General features: G+C 52.4%; 6 protein-coding genes across 6 annotated transcripts; 2 read left to right on the top strand and 4 right to left on the bottom strand.

Annotated features, from left to right (window-relative positions):
* Window positions 1–492: 492 nt before the first annotated feature.
* N0V89_010982 (uncharacterized protein) lies at window positions 493–1,051 on the bottom strand (the record flags this gene model as incomplete). The annotated part of the gene is made up of 3 exons (XM_056219720.1): window positions 493–537; window positions 599–613; window positions 677–1,051. 3 exons carry the CDS (start codon window positions 1,049–1,051, stop codon window positions 493–495), a joined length of 435 nt encoding a protein of 144 aa, XP_056066847.1.
* Window positions 1,052–2,061: 1,010 nt separating this feature from the next.
* On the bottom strand, window positions 2,062–5,350 carry GDH2 (NAD-dependent glutamate dehydrogenase; the record flags this gene model as incomplete). Its single annotated transcript, XM_056219721.1, has 4 exons — window positions 2,062–2,202; window positions 2,254–4,099; window positions 4,183–4,965; window positions 5,013–5,350. 4 exons carry the CDS (start codon window positions 5,348–5,350, stop codon window positions 2,062–2,064), a joined length of 3,108 nt encoding a protein of 1,035 aa, XP_056066848.1.
* A 1,424-nt stretch (window positions 5,351–6,774) lies between these two features.
* Window positions 6,775–8,427, bottom strand: RTG2 (retrograde regulation protein 2; the record flags this gene model as incomplete). The annotated part of the gene is made up of 1 exon (XM_056219722.1): window positions 6,775–8,427. The coding sequence occupies one exon, from the start codon at window positions 8,425–8,427 to the stop codon at window positions 6,775–6,777; it is 1,653 nt and encodes a 550-aa protein (XP_056066849.1).
* Window positions 8,428–8,974: 547 nt separating this feature from the next.
* RFT1 (Oligosaccharide translocation protein rft1) lies at window positions 8,975–10,579 on the bottom strand (the record flags this gene model as incomplete). The annotated part of the gene is made up of 1 exon (XM_056219723.1): window positions 8,975–10,579. The coding sequence occupies one exon, from the start codon at window positions 10,577–10,579 to the stop codon at window positions 8,975–8,977; it is 1,605 nt and encodes a 534-aa protein (XP_056066850.1).
* Window positions 10,580–10,842: 263 nt separating this feature from the next.
* N0V89_010986 (uncharacterized protein) lies at window positions 10,843–11,498 on the top strand (the record flags this gene model as incomplete). Its single annotated transcript, XM_056219724.1, has 2 exons — window positions 10,843–10,964; window positions 11,018–11,498. The coding sequence occupies 2 exons, from the start codon at window positions 10,843–10,845 to the stop codon at window positions 11,496–11,498; spliced, it is 603 nt and encodes a 200-aa protein (XP_056066851.1).
* A 1,259-nt stretch (window positions 11,499–12,757) lies between these two features.
* On the top strand, window positions 12,758–14,833 carry N0V89_010987 (uncharacterized protein; the record flags this gene model as incomplete). The annotated part of the gene is made up of 1 exon (XM_056219725.1): window positions 12,758–14,833. The coding sequence occupies one exon, from the start codon at window positions 12,758–12,760 to the stop codon at window positions 14,831–14,833; it is 2,076 nt and encodes a 691-aa protein (XP_056066852.1).
* Window positions 14,834–21,174: the final 6,341 nt, after the last annotated feature.

The following is a 21,174-nucleotide window of genomic DNA, read 5'->3' on the forward strand; positions in this document are numbered from 1 at the left end:
GTCAAGACCATCATCTGCAGAATTGCGCCTCGTTCGACTTTTCCTGTGCCTCTTCTCACGAAGTGGCCGAGGAAACTTTTCGGAGCCTTTCTGGCGCGAACACACAGCAAACCGAATCAAATGTGAGACGGCAGGCGCACGCCCAGAAAAAAGGCGTATCTACAGACGCGATGAGGAACACCGGCCGTGGAGTTCTTGCTAAGAGGAGTAACCGTAGAAGAAAACTCATCATTACTATCGATCCTGCGCCCCAGACCGAACCCGTGGGTATCGTGCAAACAGAACAGGCCATAAACCCATTTCCCTTGTACTGCAAGCAACAGACCGTGAACAGGCAGATCCATCGTTGCGTCCAGGTCGGAACAGACCGTTCACCGTCTCAAGCAGGACAGAATACACTCATAACCCCGCAACAAGACCATTGAAGAAAGCCGGGCAACAAAATGAAACGAGACGCGTACGCCAAACACCGAGATGCGCTTGATACTACCTCTACGCCTTCTTGGACCTACCTGCCTTGGTAGCAGTCTTCTTTTCCTGTTGCACGTTAGTAGTCTGCGCGCACAATAGACAGTCTCGCGAGAAGGACGCGTCATACCTTCGCTCCAGTAGCCTGTACACATGATACGTCAGTCACATCGCCTACAAGAAGCACTAATTTTGGAGGAAGACTTACCTTCGCAGCTTTCTCCACCTTGCTCTCCACCTTCGCCTCCGCCTTCTCAACCTCCTTCTCCACCTTCGCTGCGGGCGTCTTCTTCGTCGCCGCGGCCTTCTTAGCCGCAGGCTTCTTAGCCGTCGTCGTAGTCTTCTTCGTCGTTGCGGTCTTCTTAGCAGCCGGAGCTTTCTTGGTGGTCGCAGGCGCCTTCTTCTTCTCGACGCGTCCTGCGGCAACCTTCTTGTCGCGTGGCTTGCTCGTGTTGGCCTTTGTGGCACGCTTCTTGGGCGCAGGCGCGGGCTCGATGGCGGCCTCGATCTTCTTGGGAAGCGAGTTGGTCGCGGTGCGCGTCTTGCGCGTTGTGGGTGTCGCGGTGGCGGTTCGGGCGGCCATTGTTCTTGCTGGTGTTCCGTGTATGAATCCTGGAGGCGAGGAGAGTTGAAGTGCTGGGCGCGTGCTTGTGTTGGGCGAAGAAAGCTGAGCTGAACCGTGGGTTGTTAGCGCTACTCCACGCCGTTATCTCGACGGAATGCGATCCTCGTAAATACAGGAAAACTGCTCTACAAAATGCTGTGTCGTGTAGAAAAAATACACGCGATTCTATCCCGTGCTGTTGCGCATGCGGAGACACGCGTTGCGTGCAAAGCGCTCAAGATACGTGCTGTCTCTCTTGAGCGAGGCGCGTGTCTCGCGCCGCGCGCTCACTTTGTCTGGCTAAAACCATGGGCAACGAGGAATGACACGAAGGGGACGACAGAAGAAGCTTACAATAAAAGTATGCGCGACTCAACTTCAACTTACTGTGAGTACTGGAGCGATGTGTTGTGGGAGGGCGACGGCAGCTTTGTTGTGATGAAGAGGGCCGCGACGCGAGGAGGAGGGGGGCTACTTCATCTGCCCTACGTACAACGCACGTCCTTCCTTCCTGAGATGTTTTGAATCTAGGCAAAAAGTCCGATCATTGGCTGGGTACTAGCCTGCGGTGTATATCATTTGCTCAGTTTAGCTGATGCTTGCGCATACGATGGGTGGGTTGCCTTTGATCTGAGTTCGGGGTTCTAGACGTTCCCCGCCAGACTTGGTGCTCTAGATGGCCGCGCGACACGCCTGGAAAACAATGGCTTGCACACACTCAGACACATCAATGAGCGTTGATCATCCTAAACGGAACCAAAAAGAGTAACAATGCAGAATGCATGTAAATTGATTTGTATGAATTGCATCCAGCCACGCCTCCATGGGCGGCTACGGTGCATACGCGCCCATCATCCTATCCTCCCCATGCAGGAATAACGACCGCAGATGTGTCCCAACCAAACTTTTCCCTACCCAACGCCAATTATAGATCCACGTAATGCATTATGAGGTATATTATGGAAATAATGGTCGCGACCTTGAGGGGCTTATGCCTTGATGCTGAGTTTAGCCATTCGCTTGTTCATGAAATCAAAGAAGGCGAATTGGCTGGCGTTGATGCCGTAACTGTAAACAAACCGGCTCGCCAAGTAGCTGCCGAATATGGCGCGGATGTAGTTGTCGGGCACCTATATAATTCGTTAGCTTGAGTCCTGGGTTTATCGAGGTTTTGAGCTCACCCGCTCCATAATCTTCTCCAAACCAATCTTCTCCAGCAACAGGTTCGGAAGAGCCTCGTTGAGGACAGACTTCCTGAACTCGATGTTGTCCCACAGATCGGTCTTTTGCAACTCCTCATCGAGCTTGGTTATCGCAATGCTCAGGGTGTCGCTCAGGATGCTACGAGGGGTGCCGGTCTTCTGGTGTTCCCTCCAGATAGCTTCGAACTCAAGTCTGGCGTTATTTTGGATAATAGTTTGCACCGACTTGACATAGTCATTGTAGAATTGCGGCGGAGTTCCATCCTCACCAACACACATGTGCTTGGCGAAGCCTTCATCGTCGAACGTAAGGGATGCGAGAACTTCGAGAGAAGACGAAGTCACGCCTCCTTTGTTTGCGGACGCATCCTTGTAGAGAATGCAGCCAGCCTTCTCTAGCTTGAGTTTGGCATCCTGGGTGATGAACAGGTTGGCACCCTCGACAATGTAGGGGATAATCGATTTTCCATCGACGATGAGCTTGTTGGCTGTCGTGAGATCAATGGACTCAGGACGACCTCCGCAAGGGACGAAAGTGTCATATTGCAATCCGGCCCCATGTCGCAAATGGAAGGTATTGCGGAAGGTTGTGCCGTTAGGCACAAGATCGCCGTTCGGCAGCCTGACGTCGTTCTCGTCGACCAGGATTCGATAACCTTCCGGAGAGAGCTTAGAGACATCGAATTTGTTGATCATGACACGAGCCTTGGCTAGTCGAAGAAGCTCCTCGTGGTTGATACCTTGGGGGTCCACAAGAACACCTGCGCCATCGACGATTGAAATGTACTTCTCGTTACTAAGGAGAATTTCATTGGAACCCAGATCACCATCGGGTCCACCCGTTTGCAGCTTCCTGACCTTGCTTGGGTCAAGGTTCAACTTGCGGTAGATACCCAAGACGTATTCACGAACCGACAAGGTGGTCATTCCATAGCGGTCATGCGGTATACCACCCAATTTGGGGCTTTTACCAGTGAAGAAGGATTTCCACCAAGGCGCATTGCGGAAACGAGCGTGCTCGGTTGCCCAGTCGACAAGGTCAGCAGTATTCTCATCCGGACCCATGAAGAGAATTTCCTCCTTGCCGTGAAGATCTACAATAGGATCCTTGATACCAGGGCTGATTGGCCGGAGAAGAAGGTCCAGAATGCTATCGATATATTTCTCAAAAGCAACACGTGCCTTATCTTGGTGATGGTAATCAAGTAGTATGACGCCCTTTGAGCCACCCTCCGGGATATCCTTATTCTTACGCTGCTGTGTGTTGGCAAGGTTGTAATTCTCGTCGAACATGGATCGCGCGTTGATAGCGTATGCTTCTTGGCTGCGAGACTTGACGATGCGAATACCGCCACGGGCGATATCGCGGAATCGAAGATGGAAACCGCGGAACTCCGAGCTGATGACAAGGAACATGCCATACAAGGGTTGAGGATATTCTGAAGGTGGGAGGAACTTCGGGTCCATGCGGAAACTCAGTGCAACCTTGGTGGGAGTGTAGAAGTTGGTCTTGAGGACGGAGTTGTTGAAGATGCGGAACGAGCTCATGACCATGTGGTGGTGCTCGTTGACGACTACCTTGTTGATCGCATCTGTCAGTTCGCTGTCGGTGAGGACCTTGTCTACCTTGAGGCGAAGGAAACTCAATGTCGGTAGGAAGTCGTCTTGTTCACCCCGCGTTTGGACGTAATGCGTGTTCGCAAAAGCAAGGTACAAGCTGTGGACTAATTCCGGATATTCGTTGATGATTTCAAGAATGTAGTCGGCAGTGAATGTTTCAGTTCTCAACCTCTTCTTCAGCTTCGATAACAATTCAGCGTGCGCACTGTTGTGCGTCTAGCATGGAAGCCAAAGCGGTGTATTCGCTTCCAAGTCGATTGAGGAAATGTGAAATGAAAACCCAAACACAGTGGGCATAGATGGTCTCCTGTAGACTCAGGCGTCCAGTAGCAAAATGTGCTTGGAACCTGTTCTGGGGGAATGCAGTACAGCAAGGAGATCTCCTTGATGATTTGGTGGACAGATGCCTCAATCGGTGGGTGTTTGCGGCCAGCCGCTCCTGCCATCTCCTGAAGATACAGAGACATGCAGGTATAGCCGTTAGAGAATTGCTCGACATATTTCCGGGACGTGGTGAGGCCGTAGTAGTGGTAGAGATCACTCAGAGCGCTGAAGAAGCCCATGGCGGTGCCCTGCTTATAGGCAATGACCAATCGTTTATCACGAGAACCTTCGATATCGAAATACTCGATGACGGGACCTGTTCGCTCCACGGCAACTTCCAAAGCTTCCTGGTAAATCTTCTTGGTGTTGGCAGTTGCCTTCTGAAGGAAACGCTTATCTCCAATTTTCTCGATGTTGGTCTCGGTAGCGCTTGGAGATGGATCAACGAAGTCGCACTGGTACACGAAGTAACAGCGCAATTGTTGGTCCTGGCTGCCGGGCAGAGGGCTAGCGGAACGGAAGCTCTCCACACGGTAGCCCGCCGCACCCTTGGACCTGTGAAGATACCTCTCACCGATGCGTTTTTCGTATTGCGGACCATCGACAACTGAGACCCCCGGTCTGCTTGTATCAATGTACACAGCGTGATCGTCGGCTTCCTTATCTAAGCGAATCTCGATGCGCTTGTCCTGGCGGGCGTATGCGGCAACTTTGGCGGCGTACAGGGACAGGACGTGGTTAACGATTCTGGCCAGTGTTAGCATCAGTCAGTGGTTGGATCCGTCTCTACTTACGTGTCGACCGTCTCGGTCGCAAAGTACATGTCATCAATTCCCAATTCGTTGTAAAACCAAGTTGTCTCCGTCTCGACGAACTCGGAAGGAAGGAAGCCCTTCTCCTCTATGCGGTCCATGACCTCCTCCATCTGCTTCTCCTTGCCCTCGAACTTCTGGGCAACATATCCGGAGCCACCAGGGCCTTCCCGGGGAAGTACCCGTGGTGTGGAGTGTCCAGAGCCCGGGAGGCTGAGGTGTGTGGGCAGCGGCGAAGGGTTCCTAACTGGAGGTTGGACGACTTGGTCGAGGAGTTTGTTCTGCGGAGCGCCGACGGCGCCATTAACTGGAGTCGACATGATGCGATGTGTCTGAGGAAGGGTGATCTGTATGATCAACCCAGTAGAAATAGTAAAAGCCCGCTAGCGATTGGGGATCGTAGGAGGCTGTGGCCCGCGAAGAGATGGTCCAGCGAGTGGGACTGATTCTACGTTGGCCTGACTAGCGTAGAGGCGGTCTGCGAGGGGTTTGGCGGGGGGTCTGGTACAAAGAGCGGCGTCAGCAATGCTAGCAATACTAGTTGAGTTTGTGCGTAGTGGTAGTGGAACGACAGTAGAGCTCAGGAGGCAAGGACTGGGCCATGGAAAGTTCTACACGGGCATGCGCGCCGTACACGCCGCCAGAGGAAGTCGTCGCTGAGCACCTATTTGTTCTGCGGACACTATGACGCAGCTAGCTCACCTGGGAAAGAAGGCACCGCAGCACGACAGCAGGTCAAGCTTTCAGACGGATAAGGCTACGGCCGCCAATTGGGATCGGAGGTTCCACGGCTCGATGCTTGAGTCCCGCTGGCAGCAGAGGGTGTTTTGGGTCTTCAGTGCCCTGTGTGACACGCTGCAATCCGGGCGCCTGAAACGGCGGGAGATAAGGAGGAGCGGATAGATAAGAGGTGCAAGAAGGGACGGGGTCAGGGCGTCGCCAACGCGGTGTGCTGACCGGAGGCTGGGCGGGTGCGGCCATTTTTATAACATGGGACAGCTGCTGCAAGCTGCTGGTACCTGACGATGCGCGATTGACCCGCCCAAAGCCGAGCTCAGGCCGGCAGCTTCCCCAGAAACTAGCCGTAGCGCGCCCGCCCGCCATTGGCTCTTTCACGTAATGGGCGGCCGACTGGGTGCTGCAGAACCTCACAGGAGCACGCACTCGATCGCAGAGTTTTACCACCATGACCGAAGCGTGCGCCATAATTGCTAATGGACCCAGTGCGTAGCACCCTCGCCAGCCCTGCACCGCCCCCCATTCGCCCCACCGCGAACCCAACCCAGCACCTCGTAGTTCACGATCCTTGGCACCGCGCAGCGCTTGTAGCGCGGCTGACCAGACGTGTCCTTTCACCAGTGGGTGCTCGGGGCACGTGGAACACGAACGGCGTGCGGCTCCGGTCGAGTCTCTGGCCGTTGGACGTGCTTGGTCACGTTGCTTCACGGCCATGACTCCACACCGCCACCCGCTCGAGGTCACGATGGTTCGCCCCTGAGAACTGTGGCCTCCGACTGCCCGGGACGTGTCACGATGCTCGCCACTGCATGCTGCACAAGCTGAGCACCGACAAACCCGTTCTTCTACCTGACTCATTGTCAGAACCCAGCGTCTTGCAAGTCCAAGGTTCTCTGCGTTGGCTGCATGCATGGAGAGACATATCAAAGCAGGTAGTAATTGCATAGCTCATCACTTTCAGAGCCCGTCTGTGTCTGTCTTGGTCATGGGCTTGACCGTCTTTCAATCACCCCACAAGACCTACCTCTACCTTATGTCCATGCCCAGCGACCCAGTTTTTCTTCTTCCCCGCCTTGTCTACCTGCCCAAGCGCATCGTTGAGTGCTTCGTCCATCTCGTCGACCTGAGAAAGGGTCAAAAACTTGAACAAGATCGAGAGCTTGTCTTTTCCCTTCTTGGTCTGCACCCAATCTGCCCGCATCTCCAGACGGCACTCGCTTACCACACCAGCTGGATACACAATGGCGACCACCGCGGCAACACGTCCGAGGAACATGCACCACCAAGCTACCCCGTGGGGAAGCAACCGCAACAAACGGTGGTAGAAATCTTGCTCCGTAGGGGAGATTGAGCTGAACCCACCATACCGCTCGCAAAGCAAGATTGCGAGTATTGCACGCTGCTCATGGCTGACACCGTGCGTTGCAGCGAAGAAGCCGGTCGACGTGCTTCTGAGTGCTGAACCAGCGCAAAGGTCCTTTGGAAATGCCGCATGAGCGTACAAGGCCTGGACGAAGGCTGTGATCAATGATCTGTCCAACACCCTCGGGGCTGTGTGACAAGCGACAAGCAGCAAATCGACGAGCTCAGAAACCGACTCTCTTGCATACGCTTTAGTTCCTGTGACGATAGGATCCTCCTGTCTTTGGGTAGGCGCCATTTCCGCGAAATGCATTCCTTCTCTCACACCACCCTGGCAGAAATAAACATCCTTGATGCTGGGCAATGCTTTGGAGAGACAGTCAACAAGAAAGGCCACAGCTGGGACCTGGCTCGCCCTTCTCTGAGACACTCTGAAGATGTCTGGCGTGTCGTCGTCAAAAACTGCAGCGCGGACTGCTTGCGTATCCTGGAACGAGCCTTCCTTCACCTTGAACCCGTTGATGATCGGGATAGGGTACGGCTTGATGCTGTGTTGTGACATGAGTACAAAGCCCCAGCCTCGAAATCCACCTCCCGACAGGTACAAGTGAAGACCGTCTTCCGTTTGCAACAAGTCCGTGGGAATGTTGATTTGTCGGACAGCATTCTTTAGATCGTCCCGTACCTCCTCCTCGAAATTCTTATATTCTTTGCTGTGCCTTGACCCAGCAGCTTCAAGCCTTTTCGTCAGAGCCGCCGCTCCATAAGGCAGACTCACGCTACCCTTTTCGAACATCCTCACTTCCCCTTCTGCAGTCATAATCCATGTGATCTGCGTACTGCCACCTCCAAGATCCATCACCAAGCCCCTTACGTTTGCGTAACTGCTCGCCACACCATAAGCTCCGACTCTGCCCTCTTTCTCTTTCTCGAGTAGCTGCACTTTCCATCCAGTCTTCTCTTGAATCTCGTTCTGAAACGCCTGTGAGTTAATGGCTTTGCGGGTGGCTTCTGTGGCTACAATGCGGATCTGGTGTTCTGGTACATTGAAGTCTTTACAAGTGCTTTTGAACCGTAGTAGGGCTTTGATCACGCTTTTGATGGTTTCTTGCGGGACCGGTATGGGTTCGTTTGATCCAGATGTGAATTGTGCATCATAGAGCGATATAGCGGCTCGAGAAAGGTACAAGGTGGGTAGTGTGCGAGCACTTTGAGGTGAGAGGTCGGTGATGGAGAAGCGAATGCCATTGCTATATGAGTCAGTCAAATCATACGCTTCATCTATTGACCATAACATAGCGGGATGTGTTTCAATTTTCGTCTCTTACAGTGCCTCGCCCTCTACAACATCCATCACAGAGTGAACTCAAGCATACCTTCCCATGTCCACCAACCCATGGTAGTGCTTGCACGTCTGCAGGTCCGTCATCCCCAACAGTTTTCTCGCAATCGAATGCCCAGCCTGCCCAGCCTGATAATAGCGCAATAAGACGACGGTGCTCACACCGTTCGCGGTCCGCCCCGCAAGCGTGTGTTTCTGTTACCCCCAGGCAATCTCTTTTTGGAAGACTGCGGAGTTTCCGTTACCCCCAGGAAATGCAGGGGTATGCGTGAATATTATGTAAATGTCAGATCTTGTGATGCGCGAATATTTAGGGGTGCGGCTTGGGGAGCGAGGGGATGACGTGTGGAGGATAGTGGTCGGAAGAGTTTGCTGGTGCGATCGGAAAGCGGTTCCGAGAGTTGGCGGGGCAGCAGAGGACAGGAGCGGACGACGAAGATCGCAGCCAGTCCGACCTTTCATGTTTCAGAGGGATAGATCTCGGGAATACTGTGCAGCTAGTCTACTGATCTTTCTTCTCTGAGGATGGACGCAGCGTGTTGAAACATTCCATCAAAAACTTCTCCTCAAAGAAGAGAACAACAAACGCCCAAGACGCGCCTACAACTCCTAGACTCGCCAGCTCCCCAAATACACCGTATTGCATGAGCCACTCTGGTCTCGGTCTGTACTGCATCACCCATGAATAGAATTGCGCAGACAGCAAGACCGGATTCGAAGGCAAGCAGTCAAACACACTGAAGCTAACGTCCCTCTGCTTGAAGAATCGCTGGATGTACCACACGTTGAAGACGATGCGTAGACCCATGTTCACACTGTTAGCAGCGATTACGCCGCTGGCACCCCATGCGAGGTGCGATATAAAGTACCAGGCGCTGCCAGCGAAGCACGCGAAGAATAAGCCCATGGAAAGAGACTGTGTGTAGAGCTCCTTGTTGGTAGCTACTGCGGCGACAAAGGCCTCTGTCACGCCGTTGATGGCGAGGAAGGGAATGTAACGGCAGTACGTTGCCAGGACTTCCGAGGCCGAGGTGTTTGCCCATTTACTTCCTGCTACTATGAAGAGTAGATGCGGTGCTACTTTGGGTCCAAGGATGGCGGCGAAGAGCGAGATGAGGACGTAGATGCGTATAATCATTTTCAAAATCTTGGACGCTTTGGTGAGGCTCTGGGTTTGCTCAGCTAAGCGCGGGGCTGCGGCGGGCTCGGTGTCGGTGCATAGTTTCGCGAAGAGGTTTCGACTGCTTTCTTCGATGGGCTGAAATAGCATGCGTGCGACGAGGCCGCCGTAGTTGGATGCGAGGGTGAACGCACCCTGGTCTGTAAGGGATGTCAGGCGCGCCATGAGGAGGGAGTCGCCTTGGGTGAGGATGTATTTGAGTGCCGACTGTACGGAGAGCGACCCTGTGAGACGCAATAGCGGTATTGAGAAGTGGTTGAAGACCACTGGCGTCTCGTTCGTAGACTGTATCTGTTTTGGAAAGATTGAGAATCTGCCCTCCTGTGCTACAGGCCACATTTTGTACGTGTAGATAGCTAACAAGGCCACGGCGTAGCCCAGCTGTCCGATTGCAAATGGGAGAACCCCAATGTTCACGCCGTACCTGCTGGCCAGAATGGCAGCCCCGCACGTTCCGAAACATCGCAGGACTGTTGCCGTACTCTCAGCTGAAGCTCGTATTCTGTACAGCAGCTTCTGCTGTACGGCTGAGAAGGCAGGCTCGGTAAGAAGCTCAATGAACGTAGCCAAGCAATACACGCTCAATGCATCCACGAAATGTGGCACGTTGGGTATTTCTGAAGATAGCCATAGAAGTGCGAGTCCGTAAATGAGTGGTATGCCGAAGAAGACCGCAAGGTAAGAGAGGTTGACCACCGCCTGGGTGCCATGGGTCTGCCGCTGCACCGCAACGCGCAGGCTTTCGCGCGCAAAGTACAGCACCGAGATGGAGAATAGCTCGAGCTGGGCGGAGGCACCGAGCAACTCGGGCGATAAGAAGCGCAAAAGTATCTGATTGACAGCGAATGTGAGGGCTCGTGAGCCGACTTGGAGCAGAATGAGAAACGTCGCTCCTTGCGCAGATGCAGAAATGACAGATTGTGACATTTTCCGAAGGCGGGTCCCAGAAAACTTTGCAAATTTGCACCTATTTCTTTTCCGGGGTTTCCTCAGGGAGTCATGCTGTCTAGGGTCGCAATTGTGGGCGTCGATTTGCTGTTGTTGAGGGACGTGTCATCAAAAGACGGTGTCTGAAGCGGCTAGCGCTCGATGACTGGGAAGCAGACGCGCATGGGCTGCAGCTATACTGGAATACTAATAACGCGACGTACACCGCAACATGGCCTTTGACTTTCCTCGAGCAGCCGAAGATGGTTATCGTCGACCCGAAGATCACGGCTAAGACGGAGAGGCTGCTGATTCGGCCTCTGATGATAGAAGACGCAGAAGACATTGTGCTGATGCGCAGCCATCCAGAGGTGATGAAACATACGTAAGTAGTCGTCCACTCGATGGCATACGCACGATTGCGCTGACTCCTTGTAGACCTCTGCTACCTTCTGACGATGTCGAAAAGTCCAAAGCCTGGATTCAAGGCTGCTTTGACCTCGAGAACTGCTGGAACTTCGTTATTGAGCTCCTTCCCTCTGCACCGGATGCTTCCACCAACACCTCGCCACGCGTTATCGGTATGATAGGTGCGGTGCGAGCGCCTGAAGTCGGCTACATGTTGAATAATAATTATTGGGGCAAGGGCTACGCGACGGAAGCATTGCGAGGATATATACCACTCTTCTTCGAGCACTTTTCAGGGGGCCAGCAGGAACGCTTCGAGTATGCCGAAGCGCATACGGACCCAGAACTCGTAGCCTCACATAATGTGCTCGAGAAGGTTGGGTTCAAGCTGCACGAACTGAGGGAGAAAGACTTTGCGAATCCTATACTAGGGCTGCGAGATACACTGGTGTATCGCTTGTACAGGGGGGGGTTACTGAACAGTAACAGTAGCCGGACGAAAGATGAATAATACCTTGTAGGTCGAATCATCTTCGGGTACAAAGTGCAAGTACGAGGTATCTCAGCAATCCTGGATAAAATCCGTCCGGATTTCGCGTGTCACACTGTAAAAGCACAAACCTGCGAGTCTCGTGTCGCCTCGTCAGCAGCCATCATGCAGACATCGAGCACGTGGTATACCGTATCCAACGCATCATTTTGTCCCATGACCGCTTCCTAGATCCAACAGAAACGCGGTCAAATTCAAGGCAATACGTCAGGAAATGCTTTTGTTCAAATGCTTGAACATTGCCAACTGGCCCGTGGGCTTTTGAGACATCCTGCAAGGAAACTTCAACAGTATTTTACGATTACTGCGGCTGTATAACCCTTCCGCAGTAGCCACACGCGTACACTTGAGCCTCATCTCACGACGCTGACGTTGGTCAGGCCGGAAGTTGATGACCTACATTCCATTTTCAATGGAGGCGCAGCACCTTGCCAGTATATCATTGGGCAAAGTTGAATTCTTAGCCTATTCGGATGACTCTCTGAGCGCAATGCAGCCATGTTTTCGGCAATCGGCAAGCATGCATCTACATGGAGGGCGCTAGCTGTGGCAAGTGTGTTTCTAATTCGACGATGCCACACTGTGCCTTCTCCGCCATGTGGAGAATACCTTATCCTGGTTGGCCTGGGCTCATCTCGGATCCCTTCGCATACCCAGAATCCCCGTAGTTGCATGCACACCTTCATTATGTAAATGCGAGGTGAGGCGCTGAGCAGCCGCGGGCTCATGACTTATAACGCGAGTCTATAAGGCAGCTGACAGAGGCGACCACCTCGCAACCCGAGTATTTGCGACGTTGTCGTCATCTGAGACTTGCATGTACTCTAGGCTAGCAGGCAACCGTACATCAAATAGTCCGGATCCGAAAGTGTGGCTCACTACCAAGAAGGCTGAAGCTTTTGACTTTCTGCCTTCCACCAACCCTGACTCACCGCGGTGTCCTCTTATATTGTCACAACTAGGAAAGTTGGCCTCGCATCGGCGTGTTACAGTGACTGTAGCCACTGCGTCGCCACACTATAGCTCACATAAAAGCAAACATTCGCCGGAGGCTCAGCCAGCATACACATGGATCTGTTCTGGTCTATCTTCTAGGACCATCGAATTCTGGGGAACCACCTTGAGCCAGGTTCTGAGGCGGTGAGCCGCCGATCGAAGCACCGTACTGCACACAGAACTTTTCCAGCTATTCGGCTTCGCCGCCACGCGAGCGAGCCATCATGGAACTCTCGAGCGCCGAAACCAACCCTCACGCGCCCCTGCGCTTATTATCACTCGATGGCGGAGGAGTGAGAGGACTGTCAAGTCTAATGGTACTGGATGACCTGATGGAAAGCATTGCACAAGAAGAAAAGAGGTTAGGAAGACGACCGAACCATGAAATCAGCCCACTCAAGCCTTGTGATTATTTCGATTTGATTGGGGGGACAAGTACTGGCGGAATCATCGCTATTCTCCTTTCTCGACTTCAAATTGATTGCAAGCAATGCATCGGCATCTACACAAAGCTCGCCGAACAGATCTTCAAGAACGACAGATCAATCAAGCTCTTTGGGAGGAAAATACCGACAGGAGCGAATCGATTCTCGGGATTTGTTTTAGAGAACGCGATCAAGCAAGCCCTGGTCGACCTAGGTTACGATTCGGACGAGTTAATGTGGGACGACTCGCTCTTCGAAGAGCTACCCGAAAGTGAACTGCCTCGGGACAGCATATGGTCTGACACCGTACCGGAGATCGTCACAGAAAGCCCTGTCGGAACCCTGAAAAGCGCTCCAGGCTTGATACCATGCTCTAATGGAGCGCCATCGCCACCTAGCCACATTGCCGACGAACAACAGCCCCTACTGTCTGCGGCAGATAGAAATAACCCTTTCGCGAAAGCGACACCATGCAGGAGTGATACGTGGCAACTCAAGTCCCGGAAAAGCGTGCACAGAAAAAGGAATGCGAAAGGCTGCAGAGGCTTTGTCCTCACATCGCTGAAGCAAGCGCTGGGATTGCCTAGAATATTATCGACGTATGATCCCAACGACCGCACAACAAAGATCTGGGAGGCTTTACGAGCAACCTCTGCGGCGCCGACCTTTTTCGAAGAGATGCAATTTGGTACACCGAAAGTCACATATCTGGACGGCGGGGTTGGGTTCAATAACCCGTGCGCGGAAGTTGATTACGCAGCGAAGGCACTGTGGGAGGGGCGACCCATCGGCGTCATTGTCTCAGTTGGCACTGGACTTCAGTCAATCCCAAGCGTTGGCAACGTCAGTTCTTGGTTACCATTCGGATTGGGAACGGACATTGCTCTAATTTCTGCCCTTGCAGGAATGGCGACTAGTACCCAACGAGTTGACAATGAGATGAAAAGAATGTACTACAACACTTCTACAAGGTACTACCGCTTTGATGTAGATCGCGGTCTGGCCAACGTCAGCCTTGAGCAGTGGATGAAGGAAGACGAGATGGCAGCACTCACAGAAGCATATATGCGTGACGCAAAACAGCTTCGAATCGCACGACAACTAGGCGAGCTGATGGCCAAGCTCTCTGCTTTACCTCCCAAATTCGAGATCTCTGCCACGCACTTCCGAGTCGGCATGGATGGCCGTGGACTGATTGATCAGTCCTTCCAACTTGTTCAAGTCGACTTCAAAACCGGTCTTCCTCTTGGGGTAGTGAGTACAATGGAGCATCAATCACGCTTGAGCCAGCTCCGCGACACATCTCCCTCCGGCGAAGGTGGGGTGACAGTCAGCGATGGTAGATTGAAGCGTATATTCCCCGTGGCAGAAGATCTCGATCACGATGGCCGGAGAGAGGAAGCAACAGTGTACCAATGCATCAACGCCGAGAATATATGTTTGCGCACCATCAAGACAGGCATTCCTCAAGGCCGCTACCGCGTGCAATTCATCGTTTCCTTTCATTCCAGCAAGCACACGCCGCCGCACAACCTTGTTTTCTCCGTCGGCAAGCCATTTGACGCAACGACGTTCGCGCAGCGCTATGTAGACGCGAACATCACACCTGATGTCGTGCCTGTTCTTCTCCGTCCTGACGCAGTCAGAGTGCGTATTGGAAAGACGAGGTACGAGGAGAGCATCGGAAAACTGTGGAGGGAGATTGAGGGTGACATCGAGGTCAATGTGGGACTGGATGGGGCTCTAGGGTTCATTGTGAGTTGTAAGTTTGAAGAAGGAGTCATCATTGATGGCTGGACATTCGGAGGTGTGAGGCTCGAGCCTGTGTTTGGCAAGCCGGGAGATCTGTTGACGAGAACCTTACCACATAGATAAAGGTTCCTTCGAAGCTGTGGAGACGTACATCGAGTCTAGTGGCTCTCGATGAGCATCTGTGTGCTTTATTCGTTAGACTGGACGATGATTACCCCAGATACGTCTATTGGAATGATCGGTGGACAGTGAGTAAACGGGCAGCATTCTTGGGCGTGGCATCTCATTCTAGCATATTGATTCAATCCAATTAGATACACATGTGAACGAGCTTCTACGATCAAACACTTAGCACGGGGTGGACTTCAGTTGTACGCAATCAACTATAATCACGGAAAATCCAAAGGTCTTGAAACACAAGCTCACACCGTTCTCATTCAACATCCACCAGTCTCTTCTTGCCTTTGTCCTTCTGCCTCACAATTGTCTCCGGCACGCTGGCCAGACTCTCCATGCTCTGTGACATCGTTCCATATGTTCCTGACGGCCCTGCAGTATCTTCTGTGCTTTCCTCAGGTGTTGCAAGGAAGGGCTCGCCAGCGCCATCGTTGGCGGCTCCATGTTCGACATCCCTATCATTAGTGTCATCGCGGCGATGAATGCTTGTTCCTCGTGTCCACTTCGGAAGAACGAATTTTCCTACTTTACCGAAGCTGGAAAGCATAGGCTGACTCGACCGACCGGCCCGATCGTCGGCTGATAAATCAATGACTGGGGCTTCATCGTGCCTGCTCGCTACATGACCACAATGCTCACAGGGTTGCTTATCGAGGTCTTGTTGCCATTGCGTCCTCTTCCTTGCTAATAGTTCTTTCCAGAAGGCGGTAGCGTGGAGCACACTAGTCACAAAGTGCGCCAGATTGGCGTCTGTATAGCATTAACGAAATAGGTCTGTTAGAAAAACCATAGCTTGCCGGCTTCAATGCCACTTACAGGCTTCCAAAGTCTCTGAACTACCATACCGATTGTAATAGCTTCTGCCTACAATTTCGAAAAGCCCTCCCCAGAACAGCCATTGGAGGATACCGGCAAATATAAAATCCCATACCAGCAACGTCTTCGAGGGCCATATCAGCTCCGAGCGAAGAGTAACGGGTAAGGCAGAATCTGTCGTGTCTACTTGGGATGCTGCGATTATAGCTGCGCGCGTGCCATAGGTGACCAAGTCGTATGAGACGAAAGCGATGGACCCGCCAAGCACGGCTGTGGCTATGACGAAGAATGGCAATCGGTCCTGGCCTCCATAACTACTGGAGAGAGCGAGTATAATAATGAGATTGAGAAGTACACCAACAGTGGCTGCAACAAGCGTGCGGCGCCGCAAACTGTATAGTGGATGTGCATCGTAGGGAATGCGGTCGTTGCAGATCCGTGCCATAGCGTACAATTCGATCAATTGCAAGAACGTGAGAATTTACGTGAAATATTTGCGTTGAGATAGGGGTCTAAAAGCAAGTCAATCCAAATTCTCTTTGACAAGTCTAGCAGGTTCACAAGACTGGTGCCTGGTACAAGGCCGTGAATCCTTTGAGGCTAAGCCTGGGCTGAGCAAGCGCGATTGGCCTAAAAGTGAAACATTGCATAATACGGACACCTCGCTGTTTGCCTGACCCATGCCCTCTTGCATAACGTGCGAATGTATATGTGTCTTTTTTACAGCAGCGAAGGACGGTTTCTTTTTCCGAGGTGCTGGAACAGAACATCGACGGTGCTCTTTGACAGCTCGTATGCCGGATTACCACAGGAAGGACCAGCAATGCGAAAGACTGCTGGCTAACGCTGTAGCTTAAGGACATCTTTGTCTGTGCGCAGGCTGCATTCTCACATAGAAGCAGGTGGCAGCTTGGCGGAGCTCCAGAGAGTGTGTTATATGTAGACTTAGAAGGCTCTAGACGCACTTGAACGCTTCTCTGCGGCCATCCAATGCATTTTACTGTAGAGAGTATCCATTTAGCGAAGAACACGAAATGGTATTGTTGTTCAGTTGTTGGGATGGCGATCGGTGAGGTCTACAGCCGCTGCCAAGTAAGAAAGGCAACTTGCTCGTGATTGCGAGACACGAAGCATCTGCGAGTCAATTCAATCACGCGCCTTACAACGACAGCAAACCGCTACTGTTGTGACCGCAAGTTGACCATCGGGCGATGAAGCGCGTGACTGAATTGCATCGGAGAAGTTGACGCGATATAAATACGCCATGCCATTACAGGCTAGCCATTTGACGTTCAAGGGTGCCGAGGGCGTTCGACTTCATCCAATGCAACCATGACTGCGTCAGTGCATTCATTTCTCATCACTCCAGCCCGACGACCAAATACTATCTCGTGGCGCACCCACATAGCTGGTGCTTGGATACAGCAACACCGCTGCCGGCTCTTGTAGGGCTGGCCTGCCACGATCGTCCACGCATCACGACTTGATGTGCGCCCTGAATACTGACCCTCGAATCCTGGGAGTCGCTCTCACAAAGATATTTCATTGTACAATCGTAAGCTTATCGTGTGGCCCGTAAAATCGAATAGCTGATGTACTCGACACCAGAGCTAGTTTGAGGCCATTTTGTGTGCTATGCAGCTATATCTACCTTCGTTGAATGATCTATCCTTCTTGAACTCATCTCTCACTACTTACCACCACAGATTTACTCGTTCCATTAATATTACATCGAGTTTAAGGCCTGCTGACGCGAACTTTTATGAGCACTGCTGTGTCTCTATTCTCTATCTTTTCAGGGTCATGGATGGCTGCACCATACAGGAAACGACCTTTTCGCTGACCGGTCATCAACTACTTTGGAATTATGTTTCTCATACTCTTTTGCGAAGATTTTCAATATATAAGGCTTGGCGGAACCTCCAGGAGAGCCCATTCCTTGATGTATGCTAAGCCTCGCAGGTCCCCTGATCAGGGAGGTCTCAAGCTGCAGGGTCAACTGCATCCCTCGAGGCAGACCCTGCTCGGCCCTACCCTGTCTCGCAAACCTCTACATCTTTGGTTCAGCGCGGGAAGCAGAGGGCACAAGCTTAAGCGCGGAATCCAAGCTTTCACTTGCCGTAGTGCAAAGTTTCTATCATATCGGCACTTCGGGCCTGCGAAGCTCCTGGACGACTGACTCCGTAGATGAATGGACCACGAAACTACGTGGCGTCATTCTACCATCACGTCGGGACAGACTATTGAATGTCAACCTAAGCCTCATTCTCGGACTGCTCCTGGCACCACCACGCGCTGCTAGCACAGACCATCTGCCGCACCGATAGCGTCTCACGGGAGTTAAGTTTGGAGAAACACTGGTCTTGACAAGCATTCGACTTCGATGCGGTACTACTACGCCGATGACGTGCATGGTCTACCTGACTACTCTATCGCCCTATATGCTCCATTGATGGGACAGTGGGTGGAATACTGAATACCTGAAAGCCGAATTAAGTCTCTGCAGAACCGGTCCGTGACCAGGATGCGCGTATGCGACTCAAACACGATTCCTACTAGAAAAAGTTTACTAACATCATTTCGATAGGCGCTGACCATATGATCACCTTGCAGTCCCGAGCCGGACGGTCCGGAGTCTCCAAGCATATCGTTTCACAGTATATCAGCCGAGTCATTTCCCGCATTAGCGAAAAGGGACTGTAGCAAGGCTCAAGCTCCGCGGCATCACGATGGATGTTTGCCGATGTCGCATAGTGTACCAACCTCACTGAGCCCGATCCTTCGACCATTATCTCAGCGCGATGGATCATTCACACGAGGCTCGTCCCGCAGTATCCGCGCCGAACTATCGAAATAAGACAGCACGGTAACGCCGAGGGGCAAAGATCAACACGCATGAGGACCAGCTGCGTGGTTCAGAGACCAGCTGGGAGACACTCCCGCAGGCTCTCGCTTGCCAGGATCATGTTCTGTCCTGCATCTTGGATCCGGGTAAGTAGCGCTGAACCGCAGTCTCGGAAACGAATGTTCGTCCGTTTTCGCTGTAATGGCATGCAGCTTTTCGGGCGAAAAGATGGTCGGCCGCGTTGCCCTTGCGCCACACGGAGCATGACGAGAATGGCGCTCGCGGTGATGGGTCGTCCTTATCTTCTACCTCAAGCGCAGGTAAACGCAGTTTATGAGTGGTGCTAGCCTCTTAGGATCTTACACGAAGACCACAAGACTGCTTGTAAATTACGTGCTCTCACTAAGAGTGTGTCATAACGGCGCAGCTTCCGGTGTGTACTGAGGTCCTGTAAGCTTTGTGGCTTGTATCGAACCGCCGCATTCGGGACGGAGCTACCCTTCCCCCCTCCAAACCTCGTGGACTGGCAGGATTCCAATCCATGTGGCTTCCCATGCGGTAACAGATGTCACTTTCTCGAACGCCCTTGACTCGGTTAAACCTCTCTCTCTCCCCTCTCTCGTAAGACGCTAACACGCTTCGAAGTCTACCCCTGTCACTCAGCCGAGTTTCCAGGTCTTTTGTCAGCGCTCTGAAAACGCAAATAGGCATCCACCTTGATGGAGGAGCTGCAGTAGACTTGGGAAACTTACCGCTTTGTTGCTATATGTGCCTTCCATGCAGACTAATCGTAGTATCTTCTTGTATCAACTGCTTCCGAGGCTCCAACTGAACCTTGGGTCCGATACGCCAGCATGCTCGTATACGCACAGACAAACGCTCGCGATGATGTAGCCTGGACCGTATCCACCGCCATCCGGGTTTGCCTCGTCTGCTGTGCGCTAGACGAGTAGCATTTGCCTATAGGAAACCGTAATATAGCCGAAGGGCGATTCCCATGCGCCTGCACCGAGCTGTATGCGAAAGCTCGGTGCAGGAAGTAAGAGTGGGTGCACGTGTCAGCCCGTTTTCGCAACAACTTGGGCTGAGGGTGGCCCTACCCCGACAACAAGATTACTACGAGAGACATATCTTCAGCCCTAGAGCAAGCCTGCTGATGGGTTCTTCTGCCCATGGAAATTTTCCACGAATAAAAATGACGCAAGCATACAGTTAGCCTTACCTCTACAACGTAGTAAGCTGCGCCGCGTGGCTCTCGTAACTTTCCACATGGTCAACTGTACACAGCGCATTCCGATGCAGGGCAAAGATGCATGGCGGCACGCCACCCAAATTGGTACAGACAATCGTACAACGGACACCAGGGACCCAGTAGGATTGGTGCACTGTTGAGGTGAATAAGTCATCGTCAATTTACTCACTGTCCGAAACCCGTCGTTTGAGCGTTTTGCAAGTTGACTGGATTGTTTCGAGTATATGCTTCACGTTCTAACATCAACGTGTTGTCAGCATTTGCCTTCAAGACAGAAAACATCTTGCTAAAATCTCCGAACTGTCAGCTGGACTCAGGATGAAGGTTTTGCACGTCACCCTCCTGACCGCTGAGTGCTATCAAGGTGTCACGCTACTCACTCGAGATGCGACTAGAGAGCACGCAGAAGATTGCTCGAGAAGACTTCCTTACACGGCGATACTCGGGATACGCGATACCGAAGATATGATATTCAGCTAAAGCCATCCTCTTCGTCCTCGCTAGCGGCTCGAAGCGGGTGGTGTCCGAAGCTGTTGGATCTTGCGGTCTCGCTATGATCCTACTATGCCTCCTTCCGTGGCTCGGTGTTGGAGCTTGTTCGTAATCGGTTCCGCTAACCTCTCATCTGGAGCCTGGGAATCTCTCAATACTGCAAGGTACGCCTGTCTCCAACCTATCAGCTATGTCATCTTCTTATGTTCTTAATTTAGGAAACTATCTGCCTTGAGGTACCACGGACTCGGAATCAGATGAACGTCTGACCCTCGCTCCAGAGCGCAACAACTCCAGTTTCTTGATCTCCTGAAGAACCTGGATCACGACTGTTGACCCATGCCCGCGTCAACGAGGCGTATCAACCAGTTAGAGCCATATTCCCCCCTTCCTCATGGTGTCCAAAAGTCCGTGGCCACTGCTCACTGCAGCAGAAACAACATTCAATAGTGTGAGCATGGGCGACTACTGCAAGCCTCCCCACTTGAATGTTACCTCGTGGTCCTCATGTGGCTTCGAGACCGCCAAAGACTATGAAGGAGTCGTTTCTGAGGCCCTAATCGCTCGTGTACGCAGGGGAATCACCAGCCAAGACTCTTCACCGGCAAGGGTCACGACGACACGACACTGCACGGACGGTCAGAGTATCATCTCATAACTGCCGATGCGAGCTTAGGAGGTTAGTGGGTGTAGTTCATGATGTATATAAAAGGATTCTTCGAGTACCTTCACGACCATCAGATCGGCCTTCCAGTGTCGACTGAAACCCATCCAGCCTTCTCATTCATTGCTCCCGACCGTTCTTATCGTCAAGATCTTTGCTGGCCTGCCATGAAGTTCATCAGCATTGGAGCTACTCTTCTGGGGCTCACCCCCTTCGCC

This window comes from Didymosphaeria variabile, assembly GCF_027946475.1.
Source record: "Didymosphaeria variabile strain IMI 356815 chromosome Unknown scaffold_8, whole genome shotgun sequence".
Taxonomy (NCBI): Eukaryota; Fungi; Ascomycota; class Dothideomycetes; order Pleosporales; family Didymosphaeriaceae; genus Didymosphaeria; species Didymosphaeria variabile.